Source organism: Takifugu rubripes, chromosome 5, assembly GCF_901000725.2.
Source record: "Takifugu rubripes chromosome 5, fTakRub1.2, whole genome shotgun sequence".
NCBI classification, from domain to species: Eukaryota; Metazoa; Chordata; class Actinopteri; order Tetraodontiformes; family Tetraodontidae; genus Takifugu; species Takifugu rubripes.
Genome location: NC_042289.1, coordinates 1,204,822 through 1,220,396, shown reverse-complemented (window position 1 = coordinate 1,220,396; position 15,575 = coordinate 1,204,822). Strand labels below are relative to the sequence as shown.

At 41.4% G+C, this 15,575-nt stretch overlaps 2 protein-coding genes across 3 annotated transcripts; one reads left to right on the top strand and one right to left on the bottom strand.

The window, feature by feature from the left end:
* Positions 1-1,446: 1,446 nt before the first annotated feature.
* Positions 1,447-3,104, bottom strand: LOC101063792 (bcl-2-like protein 1). Its single transcript, XM_003964382.2, has 2 exons — positions 2,627-3,104; positions 1,447-1,694 (listed from the first exon to the last, which is right to left on the bottom strand). Exons 1-2 carry the CDS (start codon positions 3,086-3,088, stop codon positions 1,590-1,592), a joined length of 567 nt encoding a protein of 188 aa, XP_003964431.2. The 5' UTR covers positions 3,089-3,104; the 3' UTR covers positions 1,447-1,589.
* A 3,489-nt stretch (positions 3,105-6,593) lies between these two features.
* On the top strand, positions 6,594-14,708 carry syt5a (synaptotagmin Va). 2 transcript variants are annotated; one of them, XM_003964381.2, is made up of 10 exons: positions 6,594-6,729; positions 10,571-10,740; positions 11,323-11,337; positions 12,117-12,304; positions 12,637-12,723; positions 12,961-13,128; positions 13,214-13,381; positions 13,497-13,614; positions 13,707-13,840; positions 13,995-14,708. In XM_003964381.2, the coding sequence occupies exons 2-10, from the start codon at positions 10,578-10,580 to the stop codon at positions 14,202-14,204; spliced, it is 1,251 nt and encodes a 416-aa protein (XP_003964430.1). In that variant the 5' UTR covers positions 6,594-6,729; positions 10,571-10,577; the 3' UTR covers positions 14,205-14,708. The 2 variants fall into 2 exon arrangements, with proteins under 2 accessions (XP_003964430.1, XP_029692433.1); XM_029836573.1 differs by having other exon boundaries at positions 6,597-6,729; positions 10,506-10,740.
* Positions 14,709-15,575: the final 867 nt, after the last annotated feature.

Genomic DNA, 15,575 nt, shown 5'->3' with positions numbered 1-15,575 from the left:
GTTGCTGGGTTTGAAATGAACCGGTATGTCGTGTTTCTGGAGGATCCTTCTAAACTTCTCAGAGACTCTGGACAGGTAGGGGATTGAAACGCTGCGGCATTTGTTTCTCTCCTCCTCTCCTTTGCTGGGGTCTCGTTTTCTTGAGGTTTTGGTGAAGGCCAAGTCTGGGTCGCCGCATGTTTTGAGAGCTGCCTTAATGTGGTCCTGTTCCTTCTTTCTGCCTTGGGATGTGGCGAGTATTTCTCTGGCCCAGTGTTGGAGAGTTCTGATCACTCCCAACTTGTGTTCCAGTGGGTGGTGAGAGTTAAACTGAAGGTACTGGTCGGTATGTGTAGGTTTTCTGTAGACTTCGATGGTGAGATTTCTGTCCTCAGTGATCTTGACTGCGCAGTCCAGAAAGGCCAGCCTGTTTCCTTTTGTATCTTCCTGGGTGAATTTTACATGCTGGTCTGTTTTGTTGAGATGGGTGGGGTTTGTGGGTGGGGTTCTCTGAAATCTAGCGAAATGGCCTCCATGATGCACATCTCCGAATTGATGGACAAGACAATCTGAACAGAATTGTCAGTCTTACTCACAAGACCTGTCAGTTCTTTAAGTCACAATTCCAGACGTCTGTCCCCTGCCTTAAACATTGTAAACCACCACCATGGTCAACCATGTCAGGTAGATGGTAGCATGTGATCAAGTGCTCTTCCCCAGGCATGGAAGGTTTCTCTCCCATTTCTGTGCAGCTTCAACAACTTTTAATTGTGCACTTAATTTCTTTACTTGTTAAACTTCTGCATTTGGTCAGGTGATCCGACGCCTCAAGGCACCAGTAGGCAACTTGTATTGTATTTCGTACATCTGTACCTTTCCTAGGGGATTGACAGACTTTCCAGGGGAGCAATGAGTTATTTTATTCTCTAATCTATTTACTTGTGCTGTTCATATTCAGGTGCTTGCCTGGAACCAGTTTGTTTAGTAGGTGGAAGAACAAAGAACTGGTGCAAAGACGAGCACTGGCTCCAAACCAGCCCTGGACCCTCTTTGGCAGAAAAGGTGCTTTTGATGTCTGGCGTCAGCTTGTACTTGCAAAACAGTCACCAAATACCAGAGTCGGTTTCTCAGCGATGGTGAGTAGGGGAAAAATGATTGGCCATGGGAAGCAGACGGTGGGCCTCTGAATGGGACTACACTTCTTGTGAACGGTCACCCAGCCATCCTGGCAAGATTGTCTCCTTGGATGCTACCAGCATGAGCTGCACTGGGCCGCGGCGTGGCTGCTATATTTTTTTGGCTAACTGACCTGACAACTCTAACTTGTAGAACTGTGCCTCAAACTCGCAGCCTCATTCCCAAACACTTCAGGGTGAAACAAATGGTGAGGCCACGCTAATGCTACGTAAATTACTGTATAATTGGAACAAAATCTCTGAAAAAAACAAGTAGTGCTTTTGTGTAATTTTAATTGTACAATAACTACAAATTTCCAAACATTAATTAAGTGAAACACAACACAAGCAGGGTACTGACAGTCTCTACGACCAATAAGACATGAAGTGAGAAAATGCCTTACGCAATGTACCATAATTTTTTGTAAAGATTTTCTAAACACCAGCCAGCACCACCAGTCCGCCCAGTATCCATTTACGCCTTTCTTCCTGAGCTCTGTTTGTGCAGGCTTCTTCCCCATAAATGGCAGCAAAGCAATCCTGTAACAGAGACAAAGGTTCAGACAAAAAACAGACAAGGTGTTCAACTACAGCAGCATTAGCATGAAGGGAGGCTAAAGGAGAACTGGCATTGATGGGGACGGCTGACGTAAGCGCCAGGTGGTGTACACCACCAGAGACGGGGAAATAAAATTATCGGTGAAATTATTCCCAATTTATTTCTGAGAAAGCAACAAATATTGTAAATGGTGGTGGGATTAACTGACATGTAAATTTGAATTCTAGCTTGGATTCTAAATAAAGATTCTTTTTTTACACACCAAGATTACATGCCAACATAAATTGCACAATTCTATTAATTTGAAAGGAAAAATAAAGAACAGATTATCTTGGAAATCCCGTCAGGTGAAGGGAGTCATTTTTCTTTCAAATCTTCATATAACACAGCTACTCAAATCAAATCAAATCAAATCAATCTTTATTTATATAGCGTCTTATACAAACAAAATTGTTTCAAGGCGCTTTCCAGAATCCCAGGGCCTAACCCCAGACAAGCAACAGTGGCAAGGAAAAACTCCCCTTTAACAGGAAGAAACCTCGAGTAGGACCAGGCTCATGTAGGGGGACCCTCCTGCTGATGGCCGGCTGGGTAAAGAGACGGGAGAAGGGGGAGGACAGGTTGAGGATAGAATAGGTAGGAGAGGAGAGGAGAGGAGAGGAGAGGAGAGGAGAGGAGAGGAGAGGAGAGGAGAGGGGTAGAGGAGCTACTACACAGTACACTTTCAGTTACTTCAAACTTGATTTCTATTCACAAAAAACACTATTTTCTGTTGTCAGATGAATACAATTCCCCTAATCAACTCATGGCCGTTAGTCATTCTAAAAAAAAAAAAAGGTTGTATTTGGGTCATCAAATCTCTACCTGCAGCACAAAGGAAGCTGTATTTTGAGTCTCTCTCCTTTACACTCACCCATCCTCCTTGACTCTCAATCCATGGGTTAATCCGTTTGTCCAAGTAAGCCGCCATCCAGTCTGCAATGTGGCAAACCGGTTCACTTGCGTCACCCTCGACAGATTGCCCACAAATGGCGCCGCCCACGACAAAAAGACCCACAACTGTTCCCCAGTTGATTTCATCACTGAACATGTTGTCCATCACCTTGTTAAAGCTTGCCTGGTTACGAGTCATGGCGCCGTATGAGGAGAGGTCACCTGCTAGCTGAATAAAGTCCTGCTCGAACTTATTTGCCATGCTCCAAAGAGCTGCGTTCACATCCTCTCTGCCAGTACCTGTGGATGGAGACGTTCCACTGCTCTCTCTATCAACCAGCAAACCGCTTAAGGCATCCTTTGGTCTGAGCAGAGTGCCTGGGTAGTTCTTCTGAGAGAGTTTGTAGATTAAATAGTTCTCTACCAGCTCTCTATTAGACATGATTCACTCTAGTACGGACTGGAATGCAATGATTCTGATTAGCGGAGTTCAGGACGGGATGTCGGTCAGGACACAATAAGAGTTCAATTGTCCTCGAATTGCCTTGAACAGTTTTTCCTTCTATAGTGTTTGTCTTCGAACTTGGTCCACATCAGCTGTGGGGAAGATGTAATATACAACATATTTTGCTTTGAATCAATGTGTCTTTGATCCTTGGAAGATCAAGGCCTCTTTGATCGTTACCCACTTTCGTTGGGTAACGTATTGCGTCACTTCCTGTCTTCCTAATAGTTCGTTGGCGCACTGTGCAGGGTGTGTATTGGATTCACTTTATTTAAAATTGAATACTCGGGAAATAGTCAGTCGATAACAACGGGGAGAAAAAAAAATCAATATTAAGCAAATACAGGACTCCGCCAATTATTAGCATTAGCATGGCCTCACCGTCTGTTTCACCCGGTGTCTGTGTCTGTTCAGTGTGTGAAATGTTTAGCTACTCTTCTGCCTCCTTTAGTTGAGGGAATAGGTGCAGAAAGTGTAGTTTATTAATGGCTCTGGAGGCGAGACTTAGTGAGCTTGGGATACGGTTCCGCAGTAGCTCAAACCAAAGGCCTATGGTGCACCACCAACCACTTCCCATGGCTAACCGTTTTTCCCCGGTGACACACCCGCTGAGAAACCAACCCTGGTAATTGGCGACTCTGTTTTGAGCTATGTGAAGCCGACTCCAGCAAACATAGTTAAGTGCATTCCGGGGGCAGAGTGGGCGTCATAGAAGCCAATCTAAAGCTGCTGGTGAGAAGTAAACGTAAATTCAGTAAAGGTATTATTCACGTCAGCGCAAACGACACCCCGCTTCGTCAGTCGGAGGTCACCAACATTAACATAGAGTCGGCGTGCAATTACGCAAAAACTTAATGACCTTCTTCACTGATAAAGTTCTAGCTATCAGAGAAAAAGCTAACCAGGCCATCCCAACAACTGGACCATCACCGGATGTGCTGACTGTGGGAACATACAGGGTCTCCAACGAGCCCTTCAACTCTTTCACCCCTATATATTTTTCCTGAGGTGTCATCGCTAATTCAGAAATCCAAGACCACCACGTGTCTTTTAGATCCCATCCCAACACACCTGTTGAAGGATGTTTTACCAATGATAGGCAGCTCTATCCTGGACCGGATCAATTGTTCTTTAGTGACACGTTATGTACTGTTGGATTGCTAAACTCTCACGTGTGTCACTGCTAATCCGCGTGTTCTTTGAATGAAGACTTCAAGAAGAAAAATGCCACTTTCAAAATGTATTTAGCAAATAGAACCAATTCAAGATACAAATATTACAGAGCTCCGGGCCAGTTCATAACCCTACAATAACAAAGTCAATTGTCAGGGCATGAAGTCTGACAACCGAACTATCCCTTGACCCAGTCTTTTATAGAACCACATATGTAAATTATTGATGCTAATTCAGTCCAATCCAGTCCTTCTGCTTGGACGACCTCGTCTTCATCCTGTTCCATTGGTTGCTGACATTGTTCTTGTTGTCCATTGTTTCCCAAATGGCCAGGTCAAAGTTCACCGTCTTTTTGCAGAGGAACTTATCAACACCAGTAAACTATGCTGTCAAGTTTTACGATGGGGGTTTAACACTTTACGTGTTAAACAAACAACAATCATGTCAAGGGAGGGTCAACTGACTGTTTATCGTTTTTACTCTTGCTAAAGATTATAATATCCCTAACTTCTAAAGCAACTGTAACAGAAAACAGAAACATATCAAAAAAAGCAAACACAATTCTCTTCAGTACCCCGGTCCTACAAGATCATGGACTGGTCTCTATGCTGGTTCTTCTGGACCTCAGTGCTGCTTTTTGATACAGTTGATCACAGTATCCTCCCCCCCTTCTGTATTCATCTACAGGTATCGCCGCCTTCAGAGCTGCATACTGACCTTGGACCCCACTGACCCACTCAACTTGACTCTACTGGCAGCTTACTTTACTTAATATAATGTATTTCTGTACGTATTCTCTATGATCTATGCTTATTCTCTCCTCTACCTCTCCTCTCCTACCTATTCTCTCCTCTACCTTCTCCTCTCTTTCTACCCAGCCGGCCATCAGCAGGAGGGTCCCCCTACATGAGCCTGGTCCTGCTCAAGGTTTCTTCCTGTTAAAGGGGAGTTTTTCCTGCCACTGTGGTTGTTTGGGGTTAGGCCCTGGGATTGTGTAAAGTGCCTAGAAACAATTTTGATTATAAAAGACGCTATATAAATAAAGATTGATTTCATTTCATTTAAATAAAATATTATGACAAGTTCATTGCAGCCCAAGCCAGACTTTGTAGTAATGAACTGCATAAAATTAGATAACAGTACCTTTGATGCTCCAATTTAATTTAAAATAGTATTTCCAGTTTACAGACAATAAAATATATTTGCTAACAATAGTAGAATTTGTATGTTTTTCACTGTATTTTTTTCAGTTAAATTGATGTTATTTGGTATAAAAATGCGTATAAAATCAGCTGTTAGGGAAGTTTTAGCTTAAAGGCCACATAAATCCTGTAGAAAGTTTTACTTATATTATTGGGAGTCTGGATGCTAATGTTGGAACTAGATGCTGTTGGGCCGCTGCACCGAACAAACACTTTTCACGTAAGCTAAATACCAAGTTGACTTCTGAAAGGGATAATGTTGCTTTAAATGTTGACACACACGGCCAAATGTTGGAAAATTGGATAATTGTTGTTGTCTCTGGTGATCGTCCTCCATCGCCACGTGTTTGTGGAAGCTTGTTTAGTGCCACCTGATGGTAGTACACAGTTACTGCACCATGAGTCTAGAACTCCACACTTCATGGTGGATTTGCTGTGATAAAAGTGTGCCACACGCGACAGCTGTGCATTTCCTGACCACAGAAAAATCCTGTACAAATCTGCAGACCTTGTACATTATAAGTTACTTTCCATTAAGTTATTGAACATTTTTAAACCATAGATGTTAATCTCTATTTATTTTGTTATTTTCATTATCCTACGAAGAGCATAGCATATATTATAATCGATTTTTATGACTCAATCGGTTTGCCTGCACCATTATTCACCATTGTCCTCCCAAAAAATTCTGCACCTGCAGAGTATTTTTAATTATTGTGCTTAAAGAATAAAGAAGTCATTTAAAAAAAAAAACTCAGTCTATTTGCAGAATGAAGCAGTCCCCAGACCTAATAATAAGCAGGTTGAAGAGGCTTTGTAACGAGTGACTCTTCTCTCTGGGCTTGTTGCTGTCCAGGGTGCTTAATCTCTGAAGCAACCATATGAGTGAACACAAATCAGGATTAGAAATTCCACATTGTTTTTTGAACAGATGCGATTTTAAAATCACAACTTTTGCAGGAACAAGACGGACTTTCTGTAAAGGAGGAAGACATTATTTAGGTAGTTGGCTGTGGGGGGGTTAGTGTGGAGATTAACTCTGAATGGGGGAGGGGTAGAAAGAGAGAGAGAGCAACCAAAGGGAGAGTTGTGTGTGACACAACTTGCTCTCAGTCAGTGTTGGTGGATTTGTCTGAAGAACATTTGGATGTACAGCAGAGGAGTAAAATAAACACCCAAACAGTTGAGTGGGTCTGACACAGGGTGAGTCCTTTCCAATACTTTCTTTATGTCCTTACTTCATTTAGAGTTACCTAGTTTCCATTATAATGTACGTGTTTTACTTGAGTTGTATCTAAGTCCCTTAATTCTCAGGCAGCACAAGGGAGCATTTTTCATGGAAGGAGGTAGAGTTCATTCTACAAATAATAAAGAAAGTCTTCCTGCATGGTCAATAAATAAATAAAAATGAAAATGTATGTGTTGTTAGGACTGTCTTACAATACTGGGAAAGATTAGTTTAAGTGGATTACAGAATGCTAATGGAATTCTATTTGTGTTTTCATGCCGCACCTACAGCTTTCAGCCTGTTTGATATTATAATATCTTAGATATGAGAATAGAACTTTTTATTTACACAAATATCCGTAGCATTATGTAAGCTGCAGTCTGGCAACCATTTTTCTAAGTTTGACACGAATTAGCTTTGAAATTTCCGAAATAGATTACGAAATAATAAACAACCAAAAAGTGTCCCCAATCTTTAGAAGCAGGGCGATCCTCCTATCTCTGATACCAATCTGCCACCTTCGTTAGCCAAGAGAGTTAGAAGACATCTTTATCAAATCAGCTTACTTTACACCGGAAGTTTAAACGTCCCAAAATATTTTCAATGTAGCATGACTGCTGAATAGAAATGATGAGCATATATGATATTGGGATATGATATTGGGATATCATATATGATATGATATCAATAATGGAAAATATATTGTAATAGTTTCATTTTCATGGGTAAGACACATTTATTCATAAGGAAAGCCAGGAGTAAAAGCTCATGCTTTTAAAAGATGACCATGTTTCAGGACATTCTTCTGTAATTTCATATCAGTCTCATATTGTTGGTTGTTTTGTGATTTAACTTAACTCAGTCATGTCTCATTTTACTGTCTTTTTATTAAATCTTTATCCACACAGCTGATCTCAGACAGAGTTTTTTCTTCTCAATAAATTAAAAAAAAATCAATCTTTATTTATATAGCGTTTTATACAATCAAAATTGTTTCAAGGCGCTTTCCAGAATCCCAGGGCCTAATCCCAGACAAGCAACAGTGGCAAGGAAAAACTCCCCTTTAACAGGAAGAAACCTTGAGCAGGACCAGGCTCATGTAGGGGGACCCTCCTGCTGATGGTCGGCTGGGTAAAGAGAGAGGAGAGGAGAGGAGAGGAGAGGAGAGGAGAGGAGAGGAGAGGAGAGGAGAGGAGAGGAGAGGAGAGGAGAGGAGAGGAGAGGAGAGGAGAGGAGAGGCACAGAGCACAGAAACACATACAAAAATACACTATTTATGCAAGCCGCCGGCCGAGTGGGTCAGTGGGGCCGGAGGTCATCATGTAGCTCCGAAGGCGGGGATACCTGTAAATGAATACAGAAGGGGGGTGGGAGAAGCAGAAAAACTACACAAGAATCACAATCTGATCCACAAATGTCTTACACAAGCAAAACATTAATTTCCAACCATTTTCTGCTACATTGCGCCCAGTTTGGGTTGCTGCTAAACTACGGAATTTAACATTGCAGAACTATATTTTCTTGATTCTACAGCCCAGCAGCAGCAAACTGAGTTTTAAACTAAAACTGTGGGTAAAGGTGGTCTCACCAGTGGCTGCAAAAACACCCAAAACATGTTTAATAATGTTTTGTTCATATTTTAAAACTATTAAAACTGCTGCCATAGTTGCTGATATTCTCAGCGGTCTTTAAATAGGGGTTAAATGTTTAAAATACATCAGACTTTGGATTTATGTCAAAAAAGTATGTCTGAACATTAAAACGAATAAGGGTTGTAAACTTGCAGAGCAGACTTGTTTGCACGCTCACTGCTAAATGCTTAGTTGTTATTAGGAAGTTTTTCATTCATTCATTAGAATTCATGACAGCAAATGAAAGCTAATGGGTTTGTCAGATTTGTCATGAAACTGATGACATCACTTCTACCTCTTTTTTTTTTACTGTGATCATGTAATATCTGTTTTCTCTTATTATTGAATTTACTTTTTTATTGTATTCATGGGTCCGTATGGCTTTTCACAGCAACAGATAACCAGGTGGTGTGTATTGTTTTAAAATAATCTATTTATAATTCTTAATTATCTAAACCAGGGCCATGGGACTTCTCTTATTTTGTTTGAACAAGTCTCCCCCCAAATTTGTCTTTATTTTTACGAGACTGTTACAGAATCACATGCTTTGACCTTTTTCCGGTATTGTCCCTGGGGTTTGTTATGCAGAGCTGGTAATCGTCATATTGGTGTTAGAAACGCACTGTCATGCTTTGCCAAACTGGTTGAGGTGAGAATGATTGTCATCTGAGTGACCTTGACAATGACGCAGGGTTGCTCAAACTGCTGTTTATGCATAAACGCCAAAGATTTCCTTGGGGGCCATACTTGGTTGATCACTCTAAAATGTATCTTATTTTAGTTGCGAAGGAGTTCTTTATAGACAAAGCTCATACTGCCTCACACACACATACATACACACACTCACACGCAAACACGCACACTCACACGCACACACTCACACACACACACACCTTCATATAATCCTCTGTTTATACAATCAGAGGACATAAGAAGTTGATCTTTGTCAATATGGGGTGTTTAGATTTGTGCCTGTCTTTATTTCAGCTGTCAGGGGGTCCTGATAAATGACAGAATCTGGGAGGGGGGTGCCAGATGATGCCAGGGATGGGTGGAGAAAGGGGAGGAGACCTTGAGAGACAAACTGTCCTTAATTTGTTTAATCCCAGGGATTTAAGGATTACCTTTGGCAATTAATCCTATTACATAGTGCTGTGAGAGAGGGGTGTCTGCTGTGGGCGGGGCCTACACTTGGGAGACAACTACCTCTCCAAGTGGGTCGAACTGGGGGGATCTCATTTGCTACATTAAATTACTTTTGCAATTTAGCTGATTAAAGGATAAAAGTCAGTCAGTGAGTCAAATGTTTAGTGTTATAATAACAATTTGGTGTTGAGGTCAAACTTGTGATCTACCTTTTAGTGCATCCAGATCTAATATGTCCAGCTTTAAATGTTGGTATAAAACAGCTGCTCAGGGTTGGCTTGTTTTGAAATAAAAACCCATGAACTAGATTTGGCATCAGTAGTTATGATGAATTCAAATGTTGTGCACTGATTCAGTCAATTTGTTCTGCAAGCAAGGCTGCACAAAACATGTTACAACACTTTAATATTGAGAATAAATAAGTTCCCTCACAACAGCATTGTGAGGGAACAGCAACATTTAACTGTAAATGTAAGAAAGAAGAGAGCTTTTAAAGCATAAGGCATGCTCAAGGTTTCTTCCTGTTAAAGGGGAGTTTTTCCTTGCTACTGTTGTCTGGGGTCAGGCCCTGGGATTCTGGAAAGCACCTTGAAACAATTTTGATTGTAAAAGACACTATATAAATAAATCTTGATTGATTGATTGATTGATTGATTGATTGATTAAATGATTGATTGATTGATTGATTGATTGGTTGATTGATTGATTGATTGATTGATTGATTGATTGATTGATTGATTGATTGATTGATTGATTGATTGATTGATGCTTTCATGAAGCCTGAATTAATATAAACTAAAAAAACATCTTTTGGTTTTAAATTAGATTTCCAGAGATATGAAGCTGAAGGGTAAACAAGCAGGCGAGTGAAATGAGTGAGATGAGGATTAAAAGATTTCAGTCAGGTGAAAGGTCAATCAGGATCAAGTCGGAAAGGGCGCATCTGCTTAGAGTCCGTGTGTCTGTCCTGACAGGTGGGTGTGCTGTGTTGAGTGTGAGGTCTCGCGTTCGTCATCTCTTTCTCCACCGGCTCCATTAGGGAGGCGATGCGACTGGTCAGCGCAGCAGGGGCGCGGCTCCGCAGGGCGGCCGAGGAGGAGAAGGAGAAAGAGAGGGAGCCCCCGCCTCCGCAGCCCCCCTCGCACCACTCCAACCATCAATTCACCAGCATGAAAAACAAGTTCTTCAATGAGCTCACGCATCTGCCAAGTGAGGCCAGACACACAACCCACACACACATGAGGATGTTCCCCTTTGTCACAAATAAAAATAGTTAAATTATGTTTGATGGGTGGAAAAACTCCAAGACCAACATTCCGAAGATCTTATGGAGTTAGCATATCTACAGACAAATAAATAAATTAGGAAAAAGTTCAGATGTTTTGAAAGCATGACACAAGCTATTTGTGGATTTGGGAATGAATGTTGTTAAATAGAAGGGTAATTGGGCATTGGCATTCTGGTGACCGATTAGTAACAATGGGACTGTGACATTTTACAGCAACTAAGTGGAATTTAAAAAGAGCCCTTCCCAGTAGGGTTTCATCTAAAACAATGTGTGATTTAACCCATAAATATAAACAAATCATGTGAGAAATTTCATCAAACCAAAAGGAGTCACTTCAGGATATCCTGTATGTGCATTCTACATGGTAACAAAGTAGTAATGAACATATTGCTGTCTCTGTGTACCGTCGTTTAAATGTCTCACCATCTCATTGCATTTAAATTCACATGTTTCATTTGTCCCCTCATTCTGTCATGTGACCACCGTGTGTTCAACCCTTCAAGACCATAAACTCAACTGTAAGTCCGTCTCTTCTCTTCTGCTGTACCTGTCAAAGCGACTCTCCACATGTGAAACTCACACATTCTTTTCTAAATCTAACGGAGAAGATGAGCAAATCCTTTTGCCGTAAACTACTAGAAAAGCGCTTCATGTTAGCTGTTAATGGTGCTCTGCCTTCTGCCACCCCTGGCTATTCTGCTGCTTTGTGTCATTTGTGCCATGCTCAATCCCATCATCTCCATAACATCCTCCTATGGGCTCCGTTTCCTCGTTTATGATACCACCAATAGATCTTCTGTTAGCGTCCATAAGAGTTTTCAAAGACAGATAAAATGAGTACATTCTTGGTTGGAATTGAAAACAGTCTATAGCAGTGATTCCCAACCCTACAGCCCCCTGCTAGCATGCTAATGCTAGCATGTGATGAGACTGAATGGATGTTCAGTGGTCACAGAAGTGTTGGTAAATATTAGCTTATAAATTTAAATGCGGTCCAAAAATATGTTTTAAATTAGTTTCTATAGACTTTCGTTCATCCAACTAGGTCTGTTATTGAGATTTTTTGAATTGAACATACACAAATTCTATTTTTAATAATCTCCCAACCTCAGAACAGACAAAGCTCTGCACACTCCCCGCAGTCTCTGCTGGGGCTGGACCACAGGTTGGGAATGACTGGTGTACGTCAGAGCTCACTTTGATGTTTTCAACAGAACATACTTAGAAACACTGTTTGATTACATAAATGCGACCAGTCCAGCGACTTTAAAACCTGTTTGCCTTTCTCCATCCCCAGTGCCAATGTGGGCTATAGGAGCCATTGTGGTTGTGGTCCTGGCCCTTGTGTGCTGTATGGCATTTTGTATCTACAAGAAATGCTTCAACAAGGGCAAGAAGCCCAAGAAAGTACGTGAGAGGAAAGGAGGACGGGGCCGAAGGAAGAAGGACAAGGATGGAGAAGAAGGAGGGGAAGGAGAGAAGAAGGTGAGGAGAGATGAGGTGGACACTGGATCCTCTGTCTTCCAGAAGTGTTCCTGGATCATTTTAATTGTATCACAGCAGAGTTCAGAGTAACTTGCTACACCTCAGCACACGCCTCAGGTCATAATGGTTTACAGGACTAAAATGTGAGGAAACACTCAACTATTGCTAAAATTCCTACAGAAATCTTACTTCTAGCATCTAGGAAATAAACTACATTGACAAATACCTATCCGAGGGAAGGTCACCCACAAGGTCATAGGTCACATTTTCTGACCAGTGAATAAATAATAACAATTGATTAGTACTGATTGACTGGACTGTCTGTCTTCCAGGAGGGAGAAGAAGGAAAGGAAGAAGAAGAAAAGGAGTTCTTTGGTAAACTGGAATACACGCTGGACTATAACTTTACTGACAACCAGGTAGACACATACACACGTATCACTCAATTCTTCAAAACAATGACAATAATAACTAGAAAAAAGCACACTGAGAGCGTAGCTCCCTGCCCATTGGCCCATTACAATTGAGGAAAATTTGGGTTAATTTGTTCACAACCGACCAAATGCCTGCCCTCACATCACCAGATGACGTGTCAAGGTGACACTAGGTGACGCCTTTTCAGGAACAGTGACGCTAATCTCTCTGTTCTTTTCCAGCTGATAGTTGGGATCCTCCAGGCTCAGGACCTTGCAGCCATGGACATGGGGGGCACCTCAGACCCCTATGTCAAAGTTTACATGTTACCTGACAAGAAGAAGAAGTTTGAAACCAAAGTCCAGCGCAAGAATCTCTGCCCTGTCTTCAACGAGACCTTCACATTTAAGGTCGGGACTTGAGAAACAGATGAGATTGTTCCCATTTCCACCAAATGTCTGATTATGACATTGACACTTGTGTTTAACTCTCCAGATCCCATATAGCGACCTAGGAGGTCAAACCCTGGTGTTGCAGGTGTTCGATTTTGACCGTTTTGGCAAACATGACCTTATTGGGGAGATCAAAATCCCCATGAACACTATCGATCTTGGACAACCGATACATGAATGGAAGGATCTTGCTGGAGGAGAGAAAGAAGAGGTACATTTATTTTATCTCTCAATTAAATAATTAATATAATACTTGTGACTAGTATTTACTGTGTCATCCAAAGCATGGTGCAACAATGCAAACTAAAACATTGTATCTTTGGCAGCAAGAGAAGTTGGGGGATATCTGTATTTCCCTTCGTTACGTCCCCACGGCTGGTAAACTCACAGTTAATATCATGGAAGCCAAGAATCTGAAGAAAATGGATGTAGGAGGACTATCAGGTCAGACTGTGTAGAAACAGATGTCAATTACGGTAATGTTTTCCAGTTCTGTATCCTCCTATCTGATACCGGAACTTATTCTTCTACCTCAGATCCTTTTGTCAAAGTGGTGCTGCAGCACAATGGAAAGAGGCTGAAGAAGAAGAAGACTTCAGTCAAACAAAACACTTTGAATCCTTACTTCAATGAGAGTTTCAGTTTTGAGATTCCCTTCTCCCAGATCCAGGTTTGTTCTCTTCTTAGTGGAATTTCTTACTTTTCTGGTCATTACAACATCCACAGTACTTTATATCGCTTCTACTTTTCATGAAAAGTTCAATCAAATTTAAACATATAGTGTAGTTGATCTAATCCTGTTCTTTCCTGCTGTCCTCACACAGAAAGTTCAGGTGCTAATTACAGTGTATGACTACGACAAGTTGGGAAGCAATGACCCTATCGGCAAGTGCTGGATTGGGTATGGTGCCAGCGGTGTTGGGCTACGCCACTGGTCGGACATGTTGGCCAATCCCAGGCGTCCAGTTGCCCAGTGGCACACGTTGCAGCCAGAGGAGGAGGTAGACGCTGCCCTGAAGGCTCCTATACGTTAAAAAGATGCACACCTACACACCGACCATCATCTGCATGGAAGGGTTATACTTTGTTTTCAAACACAGTCTACTATAAGTTTAAGTAATTTCATTTATATCCATTTGTCGCTGCATTTTCTTGGACTCTAGATACTTTATAGAATGATCATATACCATAATGAATTCATGTTTAATAATATCTTTTTTGCATACATGACCTTATTGTTCTTTACGTCTTTAGTCCACTTCCAGTTGATGGATTTGGAAATTGTTGTGTAAAAAAATTAGTCGTTTCTCTTGCTGAAGCATCTTTTATGTGTCTTTGTGTCCTCCAGACAATCTCAACTGTATCTCAACTTTTAATGTCAAGTGTCTTGTATTGTACGATTGAATATTGGTTTGCTTCAGAGTTGGTTAGGATTTTCAACATTTATTCTGTGTAAATGAATAGTTAAATGACTAAAATACTTGAAAATGGTTCAGCAAATTTTAATAAACACAGTTTTGTCTTCCTCTCTGATACACACCATTTGAACTGCGTAATGATTTTAATTGAAGATTCATTCATGTGGACATTTGCATTAGTAACACAGCTGTATCACTAATCTGAGAAGATTTTCCAAAATTCCCTTCTCACGTTCCAAAGGGGTGTGTGTGTGTGTGTGTGTGTGTGTGTGTGTGTGTGTGTGTGTGTGTGTGTGTGTGTGTGATGCAATACAGTGAGCAGAAGCCTGGATTAACAGAATATCCACGCTGGTCCTTGTCTCACGCAGTGAGCCAAACATGTGAGATAGGAATTAAAGGAGGGGGGGGGGGGGGGGGCAGGGTTCTTCTACAGATAGCACTGACATCATCCGTTAGGGAAGTTGGTTACTCACTTTTTTTTCATAGTGTCATGTCTTTTATATACGCACATTATTTTTAATACTTATACACTATATTGCCAAAAGAATTGTCTTGGAATTCAGGCTTTCCAATCACTTCCACAGCCACAGATATGTAAAATTCAGGTGTTTGCTGTACATCACCAAGTGCAATACAGAGCATTGGCTGCAGAGGTGTGAAGCACGCCTCCGCTGGACTCCAGCCACTAATGCTGCCAAAATGTGTATTTGTTGCTACCCTGATTGGTGGAACAAGGTCGTTGGAAGGGGGTGATGATGTGGAGTTGTTATTCAGGAACTGAGATTGGTGCCTCAGTGAAAGGAGCTTTTAATGCTTCAATGTACCAGGGAAACTTGGACAATTTCATGCCCCTAACTTTGTAGGAACAGCTTGTGATGGTCCCTTCCTGTTCCAACCTGACTGCACATTAGTGCACAAGCAAAGGAAGAACTTTGGGATGGATTTGGAGGGGAACAGGCCTTGTCGTCCGACATCGGGGTCTGACCT

Bases quoted from the DNA above. Each gene is read 5' to 3' on its own strand.
- LOC101063792 (XM_003964382.2), bottom strand. From the start codon at position 3,088: ATGTCTAATAGAGAGCTGGTAGAGAACTATTTAATCTACAAACTCTCT. The intron at 1,695-2,626 runs GTGAGTGTAAAG...TCTCTGTTACAG, and splicing joins TTGAGAGTCAAGGAGGATGG to GATTGCTTTGCTGCCATTTA.
- syt5a (XM_003964381.2), top strand. From the start codon at position 10,578: ATGCGACTGGTCAGCGCAGCAGGGGCGCGGCTCCGCAGGGCGGCCGAG. The intron at 13,382-13,496 runs GTACATTTATTT...TATCTTTGGCAG, and splicing joins CTGGAGGAGAGAAAGAAGAG to CAAGAGAAGTTGGGGGATAT. The intron at 13,841-13,994 runs GTTTGTTCTCTT...GTCCTCACACAG, and splicing joins TTCCCTTCTCCCAGATCCAG to AAAGTTCAGGTGCTAATTAC.